The sequence below is a fragment of the Lutra lutra genome, chromosome 1, assembly GCF_902655055.1.
Source record: "Lutra lutra chromosome 1, mLutLut1.2, whole genome shotgun sequence".
Taxonomy (NCBI): Eukaryota; Metazoa; Chordata; class Mammalia; order Carnivora; family Mustelidae; genus Lutra; species Lutra lutra.
In genome coordinates this window covers 5,484,041-5,497,835 of record NC_062278.1, presented here as the reverse complement: position 1 = coordinate 5,497,835, position 13,795 = coordinate 5,484,041, and the positions used below count along the sequence as shown (strand labels likewise).

The following is a 13,795-nucleotide window of genomic DNA, read 5'->3' as shown; positions in this document are numbered from 1 at the left end:
TAAGAGTTCCTTCAATCAAGCATGGGGGTTAATATGATGTATTATTTTTTTAAAAATATTTATTTATTTGACAGAGAGACACAGCGAGAGAGGGAACACAAGCAGGGGGAGTGAGAGAAGGAGAAGCAGGCTTCCCACCAAGCCGGGAGCCCGATGCGGGGCTCGATCCCAGAACCCCGGGATCATGACCTGAGCTGAAGGCAGACGCTTAACGACTGAGCCACCCAGGTGCCCCAATATGATGTATTTTTGAATGATGCTGAGTTTCAAACTTTTTATCAGATCTTGGGCTGTCACAGGATCCAGGAATAGCTCTGTTATGTTCTGGATGACTACGTGTCTGTTAATTTCTAAAGAATTTATGCTAATTATTTGAAGGCTGCTACTTAGATGGTGGATGCAGGGATGGAGAATAATTTTTCAACACGTGCTGTTTCTTGGCAGTGGAGAGGCCCTGCCGTCCCTCCCTGGGGCAGCTGGGTCTTCACCTCCCTTTGGGGACAAGCCTCCTCCCCTGACCCTGTCTCTTTCCTGGAACCCTTGACTGACCTCATAACATGCAGGCGGGCACACACCACACACACCACACACACATACACACATACACATTGCTTTCGGAATTTATGAAATTCCATTATTTATTTGTGCATTTACCTTTCTATTTTCTGTTTCTCCCCGACAGAGAGGGTCTTTGGGCTTCTTCTTTTCTCTCTCTCAGCCCTTAGAACAGTGATGGACCTACACGAGGCCTTCTTGACCATTTGCCGCATGGTAAAATTTGGTGTAAATTCTCCTGGGCTGCCAAGTAAATGAGCAGATTTTGCAAAGTGTTTGACTGTATCATGTGTTTAACTTGGACCATTTAAGATTTTCTTTCCCCCTAAGAAACATTAGCTGGTCCACACGAAAGGCTGTCATGTTGGCCTCTAGGGATCTGAAAGTAATGCTACCCTGCTGATTCAAATCAAGATTTGGAGCAAGGCTGGGCTTCCTGAGCAGCCCTTGGCTAGCACTCACCAGGTGATCTTGGGAGAGGCACATGATGGTCTCTGTGCCTTTGATAGATGGGGACAGTGGGCATTTCCTGTAGCTCTTGAGAATGCAACAGCCTGACAAGGGAAAGAATAAAAGCTGCTTTGAACCCTTTAGGGCCCAAAGTTAGGTGAGGTGTTATTCTAGGTTGAATTTTGTCCCCCAAATTCATATGCGAAAGCCCTGTACATAGTCCCTTAGAATGAGGCCATGTTTGGAGATAGGGGCTTTGATGAGGTGATTAAGTTAAATCTAGGCTTTTTATGGTGTCTGACCAGTGTCCTTATAAGAAGGAGAAGAGATGCCAGACCATGTGAGGACACAGCTGGAAGGTGGCTGTCGGCAAGCCAGGGAAGGAGGTCTCTGGGAAAATGGAACCTGCTCACGTGTTAGTCGAGGACTTGAGCTTCAACTGAGAGAGAACGGATGTCTGTCATCCAAGCTGTCCAGTCCGGGGCACTCTGTAACGGCAGCCAGGCAGGTGGACACGGGCGCCCAGTAAGAACCTGTTGATGGGCTGTAACTCTGATTGGAGGACCACTCTTCCAGCGCAGGCTCTGTGTTGATCAGGATACATGCACACAAACGGTATTTTGGCACGTCAAACCATTTTCCCCTATGAGGGATTTTCGCGGCCGTATTGAAGACTTGCAGTATGCACCTGGGATTGTCTTGGAATGGTAGTAGCTGCTTCCTTTTCTATTTATGGTTCTTTATTTTACATTTGCCATCAAATGATCGAAAAGCCACTTAACTCTATGAGGGAGGACCTATTTCATGCTCAGCGAAGGGTCGCTCTTTTGACAATGACATCTTTAAGAATGGCTACCTGTACATCTCTCTTAGGGCATCATAAAATCCACAACAGCAGAGCCACTTCCTGTCTCAGTTTCTGCAAGGAAAAGGCAGTATTTCAGGAAAATAGCATAAGAAATATCTACCGGACAGCACGGGGTTTCTTCCTGGGGACAGGGCAGGGCAGCACTGAATTCCGAGACTCCCGAGCCCTGAGGGGCGTCAGCGCTCATGGTGCTGGCCGGCAGCTGGGCTCTGGGCTATGGCTTGGTTGTCTGATGAAGTTTCTGCCGAGGGAGAAAAGTCTCGTTGCTTGGGACCATTGTGCAGTTGGTTCTGCAAGAGAAGATTGGTGGACAGGGACTGGAATGGAGGCATAGAAGGGCAGGTAGATAATGTGGGGGGTAGTAATGGCCCAGGTGGCCTCACACCATTGAGACCAGGCCTGCCAGAGCTGGGGGAAATCTGAGAGACTCGTGGGGGCTTCCCGCACACCTGAGCTCACAGAACATTGCAGCTGTGGTGGTGCCCCTCACAGCCCAGAGCTACGTGGTCAGGAAGTCGGGTTCCCTCTTATTCTCCAGGGAATTTGGCAATCACTAGCTTTTTACAACCAGCTAATTGGTATGAATAACATCTTGACCATTCCGCTGGTCAGCTTCAGAATGTCTTCAGAGAGGGACGCGCAGAAATAATAAAATCCCTGTACTCAAGAGAGATGAGGAAATAGCAGTCGTGCAGTAATGGGCAGGTTACAAAGTGCTCAGGTAAACTACTGCTCGCTCAAGCTGGTGGAAAGCCATCACCAGGAACCGGGTCCCTGTGCCTTTTGCCTACCGGGATTCTGGACACAAATGTCGGGTGGAGAGCCCACCCTGCCCAGCTGTAAGCCCACACACATTTTTGTGAAGTGATAAGTAGAAGCATTTGGGGAACGGCTACAGGGTGTCTGGAGATGAGAACAGCACACATATTCCCTCTGCTCATTTAGATCTAACGCGCCTTTTGCACAGAGTCTGGGCCCCCTTCATTGCCTCCAAGCGCCAGTGACTGGGGACTGGTAGAGTCGATATTCACATGACCTGTGGGCTGTGGGCTGCACCTGTCTTTCTGTGTAGCCTCTGGGCCTTGTGCTGCTGAGCAAGGATGTGAAGTCACAAGCATAGCAAACACCACCTGTCATCCAAGAGGCTGGGGAGGGCCTGACCCCTTGGCGCCACGGCCTCATTGCCTGTGATGGCCATGTGACTGGCCCTGCTGGAAAGCATTCCTTCCCTTCTCCTCTCCTCTCCTCTCCTCTCCTCTCCTCTCCTCTCCTCTCCTCTCCTCTCCTCTCCTCTCTTCCCTTCCCTTCCCTTCCCTTCCCTTCCCTTCCCTTCCCCTCCCTCCCTCCCCCCCTCCTCTCCCTTCCCTTCCTCTTCCCCTTTCCCTTCTCCTTCCCCTTTCCCTTCCCCTTTCCCTTTCCCTTCCCTTCCCTTCCCTTCCCTTCCCTTCCCTTCCTCTTCCCCTTTCCCTTCTCCTTCCCCTTTCCCTTCCCCCTTCCCTTCCCTTCCCTTCCCTTCCCTTCCCCTTTCCCTTCCCTTCCCTTCTCTTCCCCTTTCCCTTCTCTTCCCCTCCCCTCCCTTTCCCTTCCCTTCCCTTCCCTTCCCTTCCCCTCTGCATCAGGCCCCAAGCATTCGAGAGTCTGAGCAGGTGAAGGCCGCGGGGGCTGGGGAGCCATGTGACTGCTCTTACCCCCTCCACATACTTTGCAGCTCTGACCCATCCTGCTCAATACCACTGGGCCAGGAATTCAATTTACAACACGGCCCTCGTCTGCACAGAACACCAGGGCCTACGTGGAACTAACTTCTAAAAATGATTTTGCCTCTGCATTTTCTAGATAAGCAAACTGAGACCCAGAGAAGCTATGAACCTTCCTGAGAGTCCCAGAGCAGTGAGACACATCCCCAAATCACTCTACCGGCTTCTGCCAGCTGCCTCACTGGGACCAGAATTACCTGAGTGTTGGGAGGGAGTCAGTCTTATCCCAGAGAAGGCTGGAGGGCACTGCCTGTCTGATGTAAGATTGCCTTTCCCTTGTTCCCTGGCCAAGTGCGGATGGCAGGCATGGTTTTAGGCACAGAGGGGCTTAACAGTCCACCCCTGTGGGGGTTTCTCAGGAGCTGTGTATCTGAAGGTGCCCACCCCTGGATGGCTGTGAGTCCCTTCTCTGCACCAAGGCCCTGACCATTCCCTGTGGCATCCCTCCCTCCCCGTTAAATGACACTTCCTTATGTCACTCCAGTGTAGCCACGCTCTGTATCTTGTTCATCAAGCTGCCTGTGGACTGTGCCCCTCAGCCAGTGCCACAGAGGCTTTGCCGGGGCTTTTCCTGCTGCTGAGTCTGGGGCTCTCTGAGCCCTGCTTTCCTAGTCTCAGGGCCACACCAAGCCATCGGTAGACCCTTGCTCAGTGGTAGTGAGCTCTGTGCCACCAAATCTAGCAGTGCCCCATTTCTCCACCACATTCTGGGGCCCCCTCCTCTGCTCTGGAAATCCTGGTGGAAGGAGTCACAGTGTCAGAACTTCCCCAGGGAATGCCTGACTCTGCCAAGTAAACAGAAAGTAACAATTCCTGAAAAATTAGTGCTTTCTTTTCAAACATTGCAATATTTTTCCAACAGAGGGAGGAATGCATAAATCACTTTCAGCTGGAGATATTAGTTTCAGAGATGATTGTGACAGTTATTTTTATGACCCATGCTCACAATCTCATATATTTCTTAGATGTACGTAATTTTCCATACCTTCTCATTTGTCAAAAAATAATATTGTTGTTTTTGTCATTGTTATTAAGGGGATTCAGGTTGTTCAAAGCCTGCAGGTTGCAACAGTGTTTTAAATCTAAAAGAGAGGTTTTCTGGGTCCCCTTGAATGACAGCTCATCTCCCCCTTTGCAATCGGATGCAAGAGTCCCTCAGGGAGGAAAAGTATTTGGGGCTCTGAACCGTCATATGATGACTCCTAGTGCTGAAGGTGCTACTTACCTGCCGACATGGTTGGTGTCGAGGGTCCGTCGCTGGGAGGGCCCCGTCCCAGGCTCATGCAGTAATGCTAAAGAAACGTGTTTAGGGTACTGACATGAGCCTCAGGGAGCTCCTTCCCTGCCCAGTGGCCCTATCCCTTACAGATTCCCTGAAGTGCTGTTAAATTATGAATGCACTGAGGCAGGGGCAGACAAACCCACTGTGTCCTCTGCATCATCTGGGCTCTCATGGGTTAGAAAAACATAGCCCCCCAAATAGTCCCTGAACATTGGGACATTCTAAACACACTATTCTTATGGGCACCGGTAGCCGTCCAGTGTAGAGGAAAACAGGTCCATTGATTTAGGTCACAGATGCATCCTTCTGGCAGGGCTTGCGAAGCCACTGTCCTCCCCTCCCGGATGGAGGTGTGGTTGGAGGGATCTGGGAGATCAGCTTTGTCTCTGGAAAGATTGACAGGAGTTTGCTTAGGGTCTGCAAAGGGAATGTCACATAACTAGTTGCACCTGAAATAAGGTGCAACTCATATATATTTATATTCTTATCTTATCCTTCTCCTTATATCCTTATCATCATTTGTCTGCATCTATCTTCTGTCTATTTATCTATCTACCTATCTTCTTTCTATCATCTATCTATCTATCTATCTATCTATCATCTATTATCTGTCATCTACCTCTTCTCTATTATCTCTCTATTGATCATCTATTATCTACCTGTTATCTATCGTCTATTGTCTATCTACTATCTATATATTATCTATCTATCTATCTATTATCTGTCATCTACCCCTTCTCTACTATCTATCTATTGATCATCTATTATCTATTATCTACCTGTTTTCTGTCTATCGTCTATCTCTATCTATCTGTTTTCTTTCTACTATCTATATATTATCTATCCATCATCTATCTATCTAATCTATTTATCTATCATCTATCTCTCTATCTATTATCTATCTTTCACCTGTCTTCTATCTAGGAGAGAAATAACAGAGCAAGCAGGAAAGAACAGGCCTGCCTCACTTGAAACGATCCCATGTCCTCCACCCTTTCTGTGAGGGGTGCTGCCTGAATATTATCATCCAAAATCACTGAGAAAGGAAGTGAGTGAATGACTAACTCAGGCTGCCTGGTGTCAACATTGGAGGTAGAGCCCTGTCCCTGCCTCAAGTGCCACAGACATTCCCATCCGGAGCTGGATGTGCCCAGTCACCGCTGGGCTCCAGATGCAAGTCCAGGTGGCAGTGAAGTCTTGACCCAAGTGCTATGGGGTCTGCCTTGAGCTAACTCTAGGGCCATGTTGGGTGCTTCATCTGTAGACAAAGTAGTTTGAGTCTCAACTCTGGCTGTATCTTGGAATCATCTGAGAGGCTTTCATGAAAACAGGGATGTCTGGTGTTCCCCCAGGGCTGCTGGTCATGTGACTTGGTTTTGCTACCAGAAGCCCTGAGTCTGGAGAGGGGTTCTAGGCCTGTATTTTTTTTTTTTTAAGATTTTATTTATTTATTTGAGAGAGAGAGAGAGAGAGAGCGAGCATAAGCAGGGTGGAGGGGTAGAGGCAGAGGGAGAAGCAGACTCACTGCTGAGCAGAGAGCCCTGTGCAGGACTGGATCCCAGGACCCTGAGATGACCAGAGCTAAAGGCAGTCCGCACCTGTATGTTCTTAAAAAAGATGCTTTGGCAATTGTGATGATTAACTTTCACCCGACTGAAGGAGTTGTAACAATGCTTCCCTTTTATAACTAGAGGATTTTATTTATTTATTTGTTTTTATGTTTGGCTAGAAGTTGATGCTGATGCCCAGTGGAAAGGGACACTGGGTCTGAGCTTTCACTTTGCTTTGGCTCCTATCTTATTTTCTATGATTGTTACAGTGTGAGGTAGTTAAATCCTCCCAGTTTAGCAAGCATATTGCTAAGTCTCCCTCATTGGAACAGAATGTAAGGCCTGGGGAAGATCAACCAAATCGTGAAGTTCAGATGGGGTCATCCATGGGTGACAATGATAGAAACAGCAGCCCTCATTCAGTCAGTAATCGCGTTGGCATCAGAAGTATATACAGGAACCCAGTGACTTTGACCCAGAGCTCTTGTGAATATCAGTTCCCCATTGAGTCAATATCTGTAGTTTTATTTAAATTGTCTCTAGGAGGTTTTCAGGAAAAAGTCAAATCATAGCTAATATTTTTAACACCATGTGATACGTGGCCATAAGACATGGAAAATCACATACAGAAGGTATCTGAGGGGTTGGGACTGTGTTCTTGAGTTTCACAGTTTCTTGCAGGTGTAGAGTTGGGGCAGGCAGAGGACAGCCAAATCCTGGGCTCTGATGGGGGTCAGGACAGACTCTCCTCTGCAAACCAGGCCCTGTGCTGTGGAGGGTGAGTGCACGCCGTGTGGTGACTGGCGGCTGTCTGCCTTCCTGCTCTCAGCTCCGTGATGGCTTCACCTGTGTGTTTTCTCTTGTTACAGATGGGCAGAAGAAAGTTCAAGAAGAATTCGACATTGACATGGATGCGCCAGAGACAGAACGCGCAGCTGTGGCCATTCAATCTCAGTTCAGAAAATTCCAGAAGAAAAAGGCTGGGTCCCAGTCTTAGTGGGAATGCCCCTTCCTAGTATGCCAGAAGACACCGAATTCAACCATCATCTGTCAAGAAATTAAAAGAACAGCACCCTAGAGAGAATCCATCTGCACACAATACACACATGCACACCTGTCCTGCAATGCATGTACAGAGACCCATGATATTTATTCCCTCATAGGAAGGTGTAGACAATTCAACTGTGGGTGGCTTAATCTCTGTTTATCTCTAGTATCATTCCTCCTGCAGCTAACTCTTGATGTTGTAATAAAATGGAGTTACGATGCGTGATTCAAGTGTCTGCTTTGTCTCTCCCTTTAGAGTAACCCAGGAAGTGACCAGTGTTAGAGATGGCTGTGGGGCAGATGTCTTAAGAGGTAGAGCTGAAACACTGCTTCTGTGAGAAGCTTCCTGCTGGGAGCAAGAGATCTACTCTTTGTCATACCTGTCTCATTTGAAGAGTATTAACTGCCAACTGGCAATGCATTTTCCTCTTATGATGGGAGTAGAGCTCTGTATCCTGGGTGCCAAAAAGCCAGTCTTCCAGCGGAATTATGACTCATCCAGGAGAACAAGAAAGGGGAGGGCACGTGTCCCTCAGATGTGCTCAGCAGGCACATCTCACAAATCCAAGGGGACTCCCCCACTGCTGAGGTCATTCTCTCTATACCTGCATGGCTCCAGGGGGAAGGTGGTTCTCGAGTCCCTCCCCATCCCAACCTCCCTGAGCTCCTTACACTGTGATTTGCTACTTGCTAGAATCATTCGCCAGAACCTGCAATCTGAGAAGCTGTCTGGCTTCTCTCCCATTAAGAGAATATTCTCCCCTGAGAACCTTGCAGGTAAATTGTTTCCCACACCCCATAGGGGCTCCGCAGGCTAGGAGGAGGGATTGTCACATGGAAAGGATGCCTCACAGAGTAAAGGGCAGGGGGCTAGGTCCTTGCCTTGGGGCCCCAGGTGATAGGAGCCCTGAACCACTGAATCTTGTTGTTGTTTGAGCTTCGCTGTGTGAGAAGATGATATGGAAGTTGCATCTTGTCTTCAGCATCCTGAGGGGTTCTGTGAGAGCACAGTGTCCTACTGAGGGGCACCTGATCTCTTTCCTTCACCAGCTCCTTAACCAGGGGTCAAGGTGGAGCATGAAGAAAGTGGAAAGAGGAGAGAGAGCGCTCTGTGTGTGTGTATGGCTGTTCATACCTGTGTCTGGGAGTGCAGATGTAAAGTGTGGTGGAAGGGGGCCAGGGCCCGCCTGGGGTGGAGCCCATGTGGATCCTCCAGCAGGTCCCCGTTTGGGGCCACAAGGGTCTGGACCGAAAAAATGCATCCATGGGAAGATTAACTGTTTCAAAAACTCTATCTGAAAATGTGTCTTATGTGTTTTCTGGGGATATCCCTCCTACCGAACAATTATCTGAGGCTGTTAGAGACAGGGGGTGGGCTCCGGGGTTCCCTGATGGGTTTCTAATTAGAGAAGTACTCAGTAGTATAGCTTTGGTACCAACAAACAGCCAGGGCTTCCTGGAGCTCCTGGCAGCTATGGACCCACTGCAAACAGGACAGCAGGTCAAGGGGACACTCCAGAGCAAGCCTCCTGAGACTGCAGGGCAAATGCCACGGAAGTTATATGGGCTGCTCAGTAGTCTTTATGGAGGTAAAGAGAGTAGGGAACATAATTCAGATGAGTTCCCTCTACGTCCCACCCTTCTGGTGCCCTTATTGTCCCTTCATTTTCTGAATATTATCACATAAAGGGAGTGGGCCCCTTCCGGAGTGTGTCTGGACCTGATGGCTCCTGTGGGTTTCATCCTGCTATGACTCACCTGGAAGCAAATCTGGTTTTACAGTGAGGATGCTCCCCCTGGAGGGACTCTCCTTACAAAACGGGAGAATCTAACCAAGGTTCTTCCCCAATGTTCCAAAGGGATGGGAAACACTCTTCAGTAATAATGGCCCATTGATGCAGAAGGAGGAGAGGGGGGCATTATGTCATGTTTGGAGAGGCCCTCAACAGCCCCAATACACGTCCCTGATCCCAATCATGGAACAAGGGCATGTCTGACCTTTGAGCCATGGGAATGAAGTTTTTGTTTCCCAGGTAGATTCATAAGAGTGTCAAACTCTAGCTAACATCAAAGGGAAGACTTTGAATCACCTTGCTCTGCATGGGAGTTGGTATGTTGAGTTTCTGGCCTCATGGAGGTAGAGGAAGGAGAAGGGGCTTATGGTACCAGACTTGGAGGTCCTTTCTCTTCCCTTGGGCTGCAGTGTTCAACCCCAAGGAGGGAACATCCCCAGAATGTGCCCAAGGAGGGATGTGTAGAGTGTCAGCAAGCTGGAGCATCATTAACTCAATTTCATTTCACACATATTTATTGAACTCCTACCATGTGTATGTACCGGTGCTGTGGCCATCCTTGTCAAGATGCTGGCTGGCTGGAGGTGAAGAGGCCCAAATAAACAGATGATAAAATGGAGAGATTTGTACTGGGGGAAGCTCATCCAGGCTTGGAGAATCACTCAAGTTTCCCTGAGAAACTGCCACTCCAGCAAGGATGGGAAAGATGATGGGAGTCACTAGATAAATAGGGTGCGTGGTTGCAGTGGTTGGTGGAGAAGGCTCTGGGCAAGGTCCAGGAGAAGGAGATGCTCAGCTTTGCAGAGGCACCCTATATTACCACATCCCAGACTGGGGCATGTGGTTCTGTCACCCACACTTGGGCAGGTCAGGAGGCAGGACTCAAAGCTTAAGACTTGGAACTGGGTTGATCTTTGCCTTTGAGTCAGCCGGGTGGCTGCAGAGAAGTTACCTACAGGAGCTTTTCTTTTCATCAAGGTGATGATCAAGTGTACTTAGGTGGATGGGAAAATATTAGGAATTTAAAATGAGATAAAGTACTTGAGTGTCTGGCTGAGTGTAGGTGTCCGGTACATGAAAGGCAATAATGGCAGACCCATGTGGCAGAGTCCATCATTGGATCCAGTGGCAGCAAGCTTTTTCCTGAATCAACCCAATGCGGAGTTTCCATGGGATTCAGCTTCTCTTGTTGACAGCCAGTTGGGCCAGTGGTGACACCTGACCGAAGAGGTGGGCTCAGCCAATCAGAATCCTTCTCTCATGAGTTTGGACTAATGGTCATGGTTACTGAGCTAGTTAACAGGAAAGAGATGTTGAGTTGGGGTCAAAGCTGTTATTGTGACCGATTAATCTGAAAAAAAGTCTTCACAAAAACGCAACCCCCCCCCTTTTTTTCCAGGAAGTGACAAAAGCCAATTTGGAGAGAGATGTAAGAAAGTGCCAAGAGGGGGCGCCTGGGTGGCTCAGTGGGTTAAGCCGCTGCCTTCGGCTCAGGTCATGATCCCAGGTCCTGGGTTCGAGCCCCACATCGGGCTTTCTGCTCAGCAGGGAGCCTGCTTCCTCCTCTCTCTCTCTCTGCTGCCTCTCTGCCTACTTGTGATTTCTCTCTGTCAAATAAATAAATAAAATCTTAAAAAAAAAAAAAAAAGAAAGTGCCAAGAGGATTTGAGGGCCCAGGAGAGACAAAGGGTAGCTTAGGTTGAGTTAGTCATTTTGTTGCAATGAACAGAAACCCATTCACATGAGCTAAAAACAGAATTATTCAGGATTCACAGACATCTGAAAATAGAATATCCAAGACATCCGAGTAAAGAATAGAACACCATGGGCAGGCAGAATTACATTAAATTTATAAACAAACTGGAGTGTGGTGGGGGAAGAATTGACATGTTTATGTTATTAACTTTATAGCATTTTACGACTTTCAGTGAAGTTTTATAGTTTTCTTCACAAAGGTCTTTCTATTCTATTTCTAGATATTTCATGGTTTTTATTGTCCTTCTAAATAGAATCTTTGTTGGTGGGTATTAAGGAGGGCACGTATTGCATGGAGCACTGGGTGTGGTGCATAAACAATGAATCTTGGAACACTGAAAAAATAGACTAAAGTTAAATAGAATCTTTGCCCAAAGCTTTTCTATTTGGTTTTGCTGTTACTCAGGAAAACTACCAATATCTGCATATTTAAGTCTATAACTACTCATCTTACTGAACTGCATAATATCTGATGGTTTTTCAGTGGATTCTTTGGAATTTCCCAGTAGACAGTCCTATCATCTGCAAAGAACAATAATTTATCTCTTTTCCCCACATTTTTAGCTCCTTTATTTTTCCTAGTATTCCTTATACTTCACCTTGCACTTTGAGGGAGACTTGGGGGTTGTAGCAGCCTTCGGTGACAGTGACAGACCACCTCTTGAGGTATTGTTCTCACAGCTCATCTATTTTGGGTTGACAGATTTTAACATCAGAGGGTCATGTATTTTCATGTCCTGTAGTCTTCTTCTTTTTTTTTTTAAAGATTTTATTTATTTATTTGACAGAGAGAAATCACAAGTAAGCAGAGAGGCAGGCAGAGAGAGAGGAGGAAGCAGGCTCCCTGCTGAGCAGAAAGCCCGATGTGGGGCTCGAACCCAGGACCTGGGAACATGACCTGAGCCTAAGGCAGCTGCTTAACCCACCGAGCCACCCAGGCGCCCCTGTAGTCTTCTTGTCATACCTTTGAAGGAACAAATTTTATATATCCTGAAGACTAGTTTGGACAAATTAGTAGAATTATAAGGGAGGAGCAGGGAGGAGAGTTTAGGCTTGGTGCTTAAGGTGAGGATTCACCTGGATGGCATTTCAATTGATTCCAACTCAAAGCATGGATCATTGAGGTGGGGTTCCCTGGTTAGTCATGGATCATTGAGGTGGGGTTCCCTGGTTAGTCTGAGACATTCACAGTCTTAGCTTAGGTTTCTGTAGAAAAATACCACAGACTGGGGGACAACAGATGTTTATTTCTCATACTTCTGGAGGCGGGAGGTCCAAGATCAAGGTGTTGGCTAATTCTGTTCCTGGTGAGAGCCCTCCTCCTGGTTTGTAGGTGACCTCCTTTTTGCTGACTCTTCACATGGTAAAGAGAAAGAGAGCTCTGGTGTCTCTTCTTCTTATAAGGGCACCAATCCCACCATGGGCTTCTACCCTCATGGCCTCACCTAAACCCAATCACCTCCCAAAGGCCCCACTTCCTGATACCATCATATTGGCAGTTAAGACTTTACCATATGAATTCTGGGGGAGAGAGACATTTAGTCCATGACACCTGCCTTTGCCGGCACAGGGACGGCCAGTTCTCCTAGATGTCATTGACTGTAATGTGATCAGACTAACACATTGGACTTTATTCATGGCCTGGCTGATTTACTGCAGGGCTGCAATTTGTGGCCACTGCCCGACACTGTGTTGGCTATCTTCCCCTGATGGCTGTGACAGTGGGCTCCATTCAGTGCCACATTGCCCTTTCGGAAGTAGTTTGTTCTTTTGTTAACGGATGCTTAATTGAATAAGAATTAAGGGTGAGGGGTGCCTGGGTGGCTCAGTGGGTTAAGCCTCTGCCTTCAGCTCAGGTCATGATTTCAGGGTTCTGGGATCGAGTCCCGCATCGGGCTCTTCCTCCTCTCTCTCTCTCTCTGCTTGCCTCTCTGCCTACTTGTGATCTCTCTCTGCCAAATAAATAAAATCTTAAAAAAAAAGAATTAAGGGTGAGTGAGATGCTACTATGCTTTCTGTGACATCCCCAGGAGACAGGGGTCCATAGGGCAGGGATAATGATAGGTTTCACAGGGCCCTGAATAAAATAACCAAACAACCAGAAGATTGTCAAAAGTAGAAGCACTAACCTTGTTCTCTCTCTCTGCTCCTTGCCCTGTAAAGCTGATTTGAATATGGAGATTTTAACCATTCCCCCACCAGCCACCTCCCCACACCCCCACTGCCCAGCTAATCATTCTCATTATTTCTGTGGAAGTCTTCTGCTATAGGGTCTTTGCCACCTGAGTGTTTTAAAAGATGCCATCACATGAGTCATGATTGCTCACGAAGGTATGAGAAGTGCCTTTCTGTCAGAGGTTCTTGAGCTTTGGTTGGGGGTCTTTTTCCAACCCCAACAACTCAAGAACAACTTCCTAGCCCACCTGTGAAATGAATGTCAGAGCTTCCGTTAGATGATTGTTTTGTCCAAAGCCAGGCTGAGTCCTTGACTGGTGAGATGGATTCCTGCATAGAAACACCCAGACACAGGTGAGACCATGGAGTGTTCCATGAGAACATGTTCAGTGAGGGGCCTGAGCTTCTCTGCTGGGTTTCCCAAATGTGACTGTACCATTTCCCTCTGGTGCAGCCATGGCCATCTGTGTCCCAGGCCTTTAACCAATCACTGGTTAAAGCAATCACAGGGCATGCATCCTGTCTGAGAAAGAAGGCTTTGGCTGACTTATTAAGTGTTGACA

At 47.7% G+C, this 13,795-nt stretch overlaps 1 protein-coding gene across 1 annotated transcript in view; it reads left to right on the top strand.

Moving 5' to 3' along the window:
• Window positions 1-7,735, top strand: part of PCP4 (Purkinje cell protein 4) — a 60,756-nt gene extending 53,021 nt beyond the window's left edge. Inside the window, exon 3 of the mRNA XM_047719519.1 lies at window positions 7,332-7,735. Coding sequence (XP_047575475.1) covers window positions 7,332-7,459 — 128 coding nt within the window. The 3' untranslated portion in view covers window positions 7,460-7,735. The remainder of the gene's footprint in view (window positions 1-7,331) is intronic.
• Window positions 7,736-13,795: the final 6,060 nt, after the last annotated feature.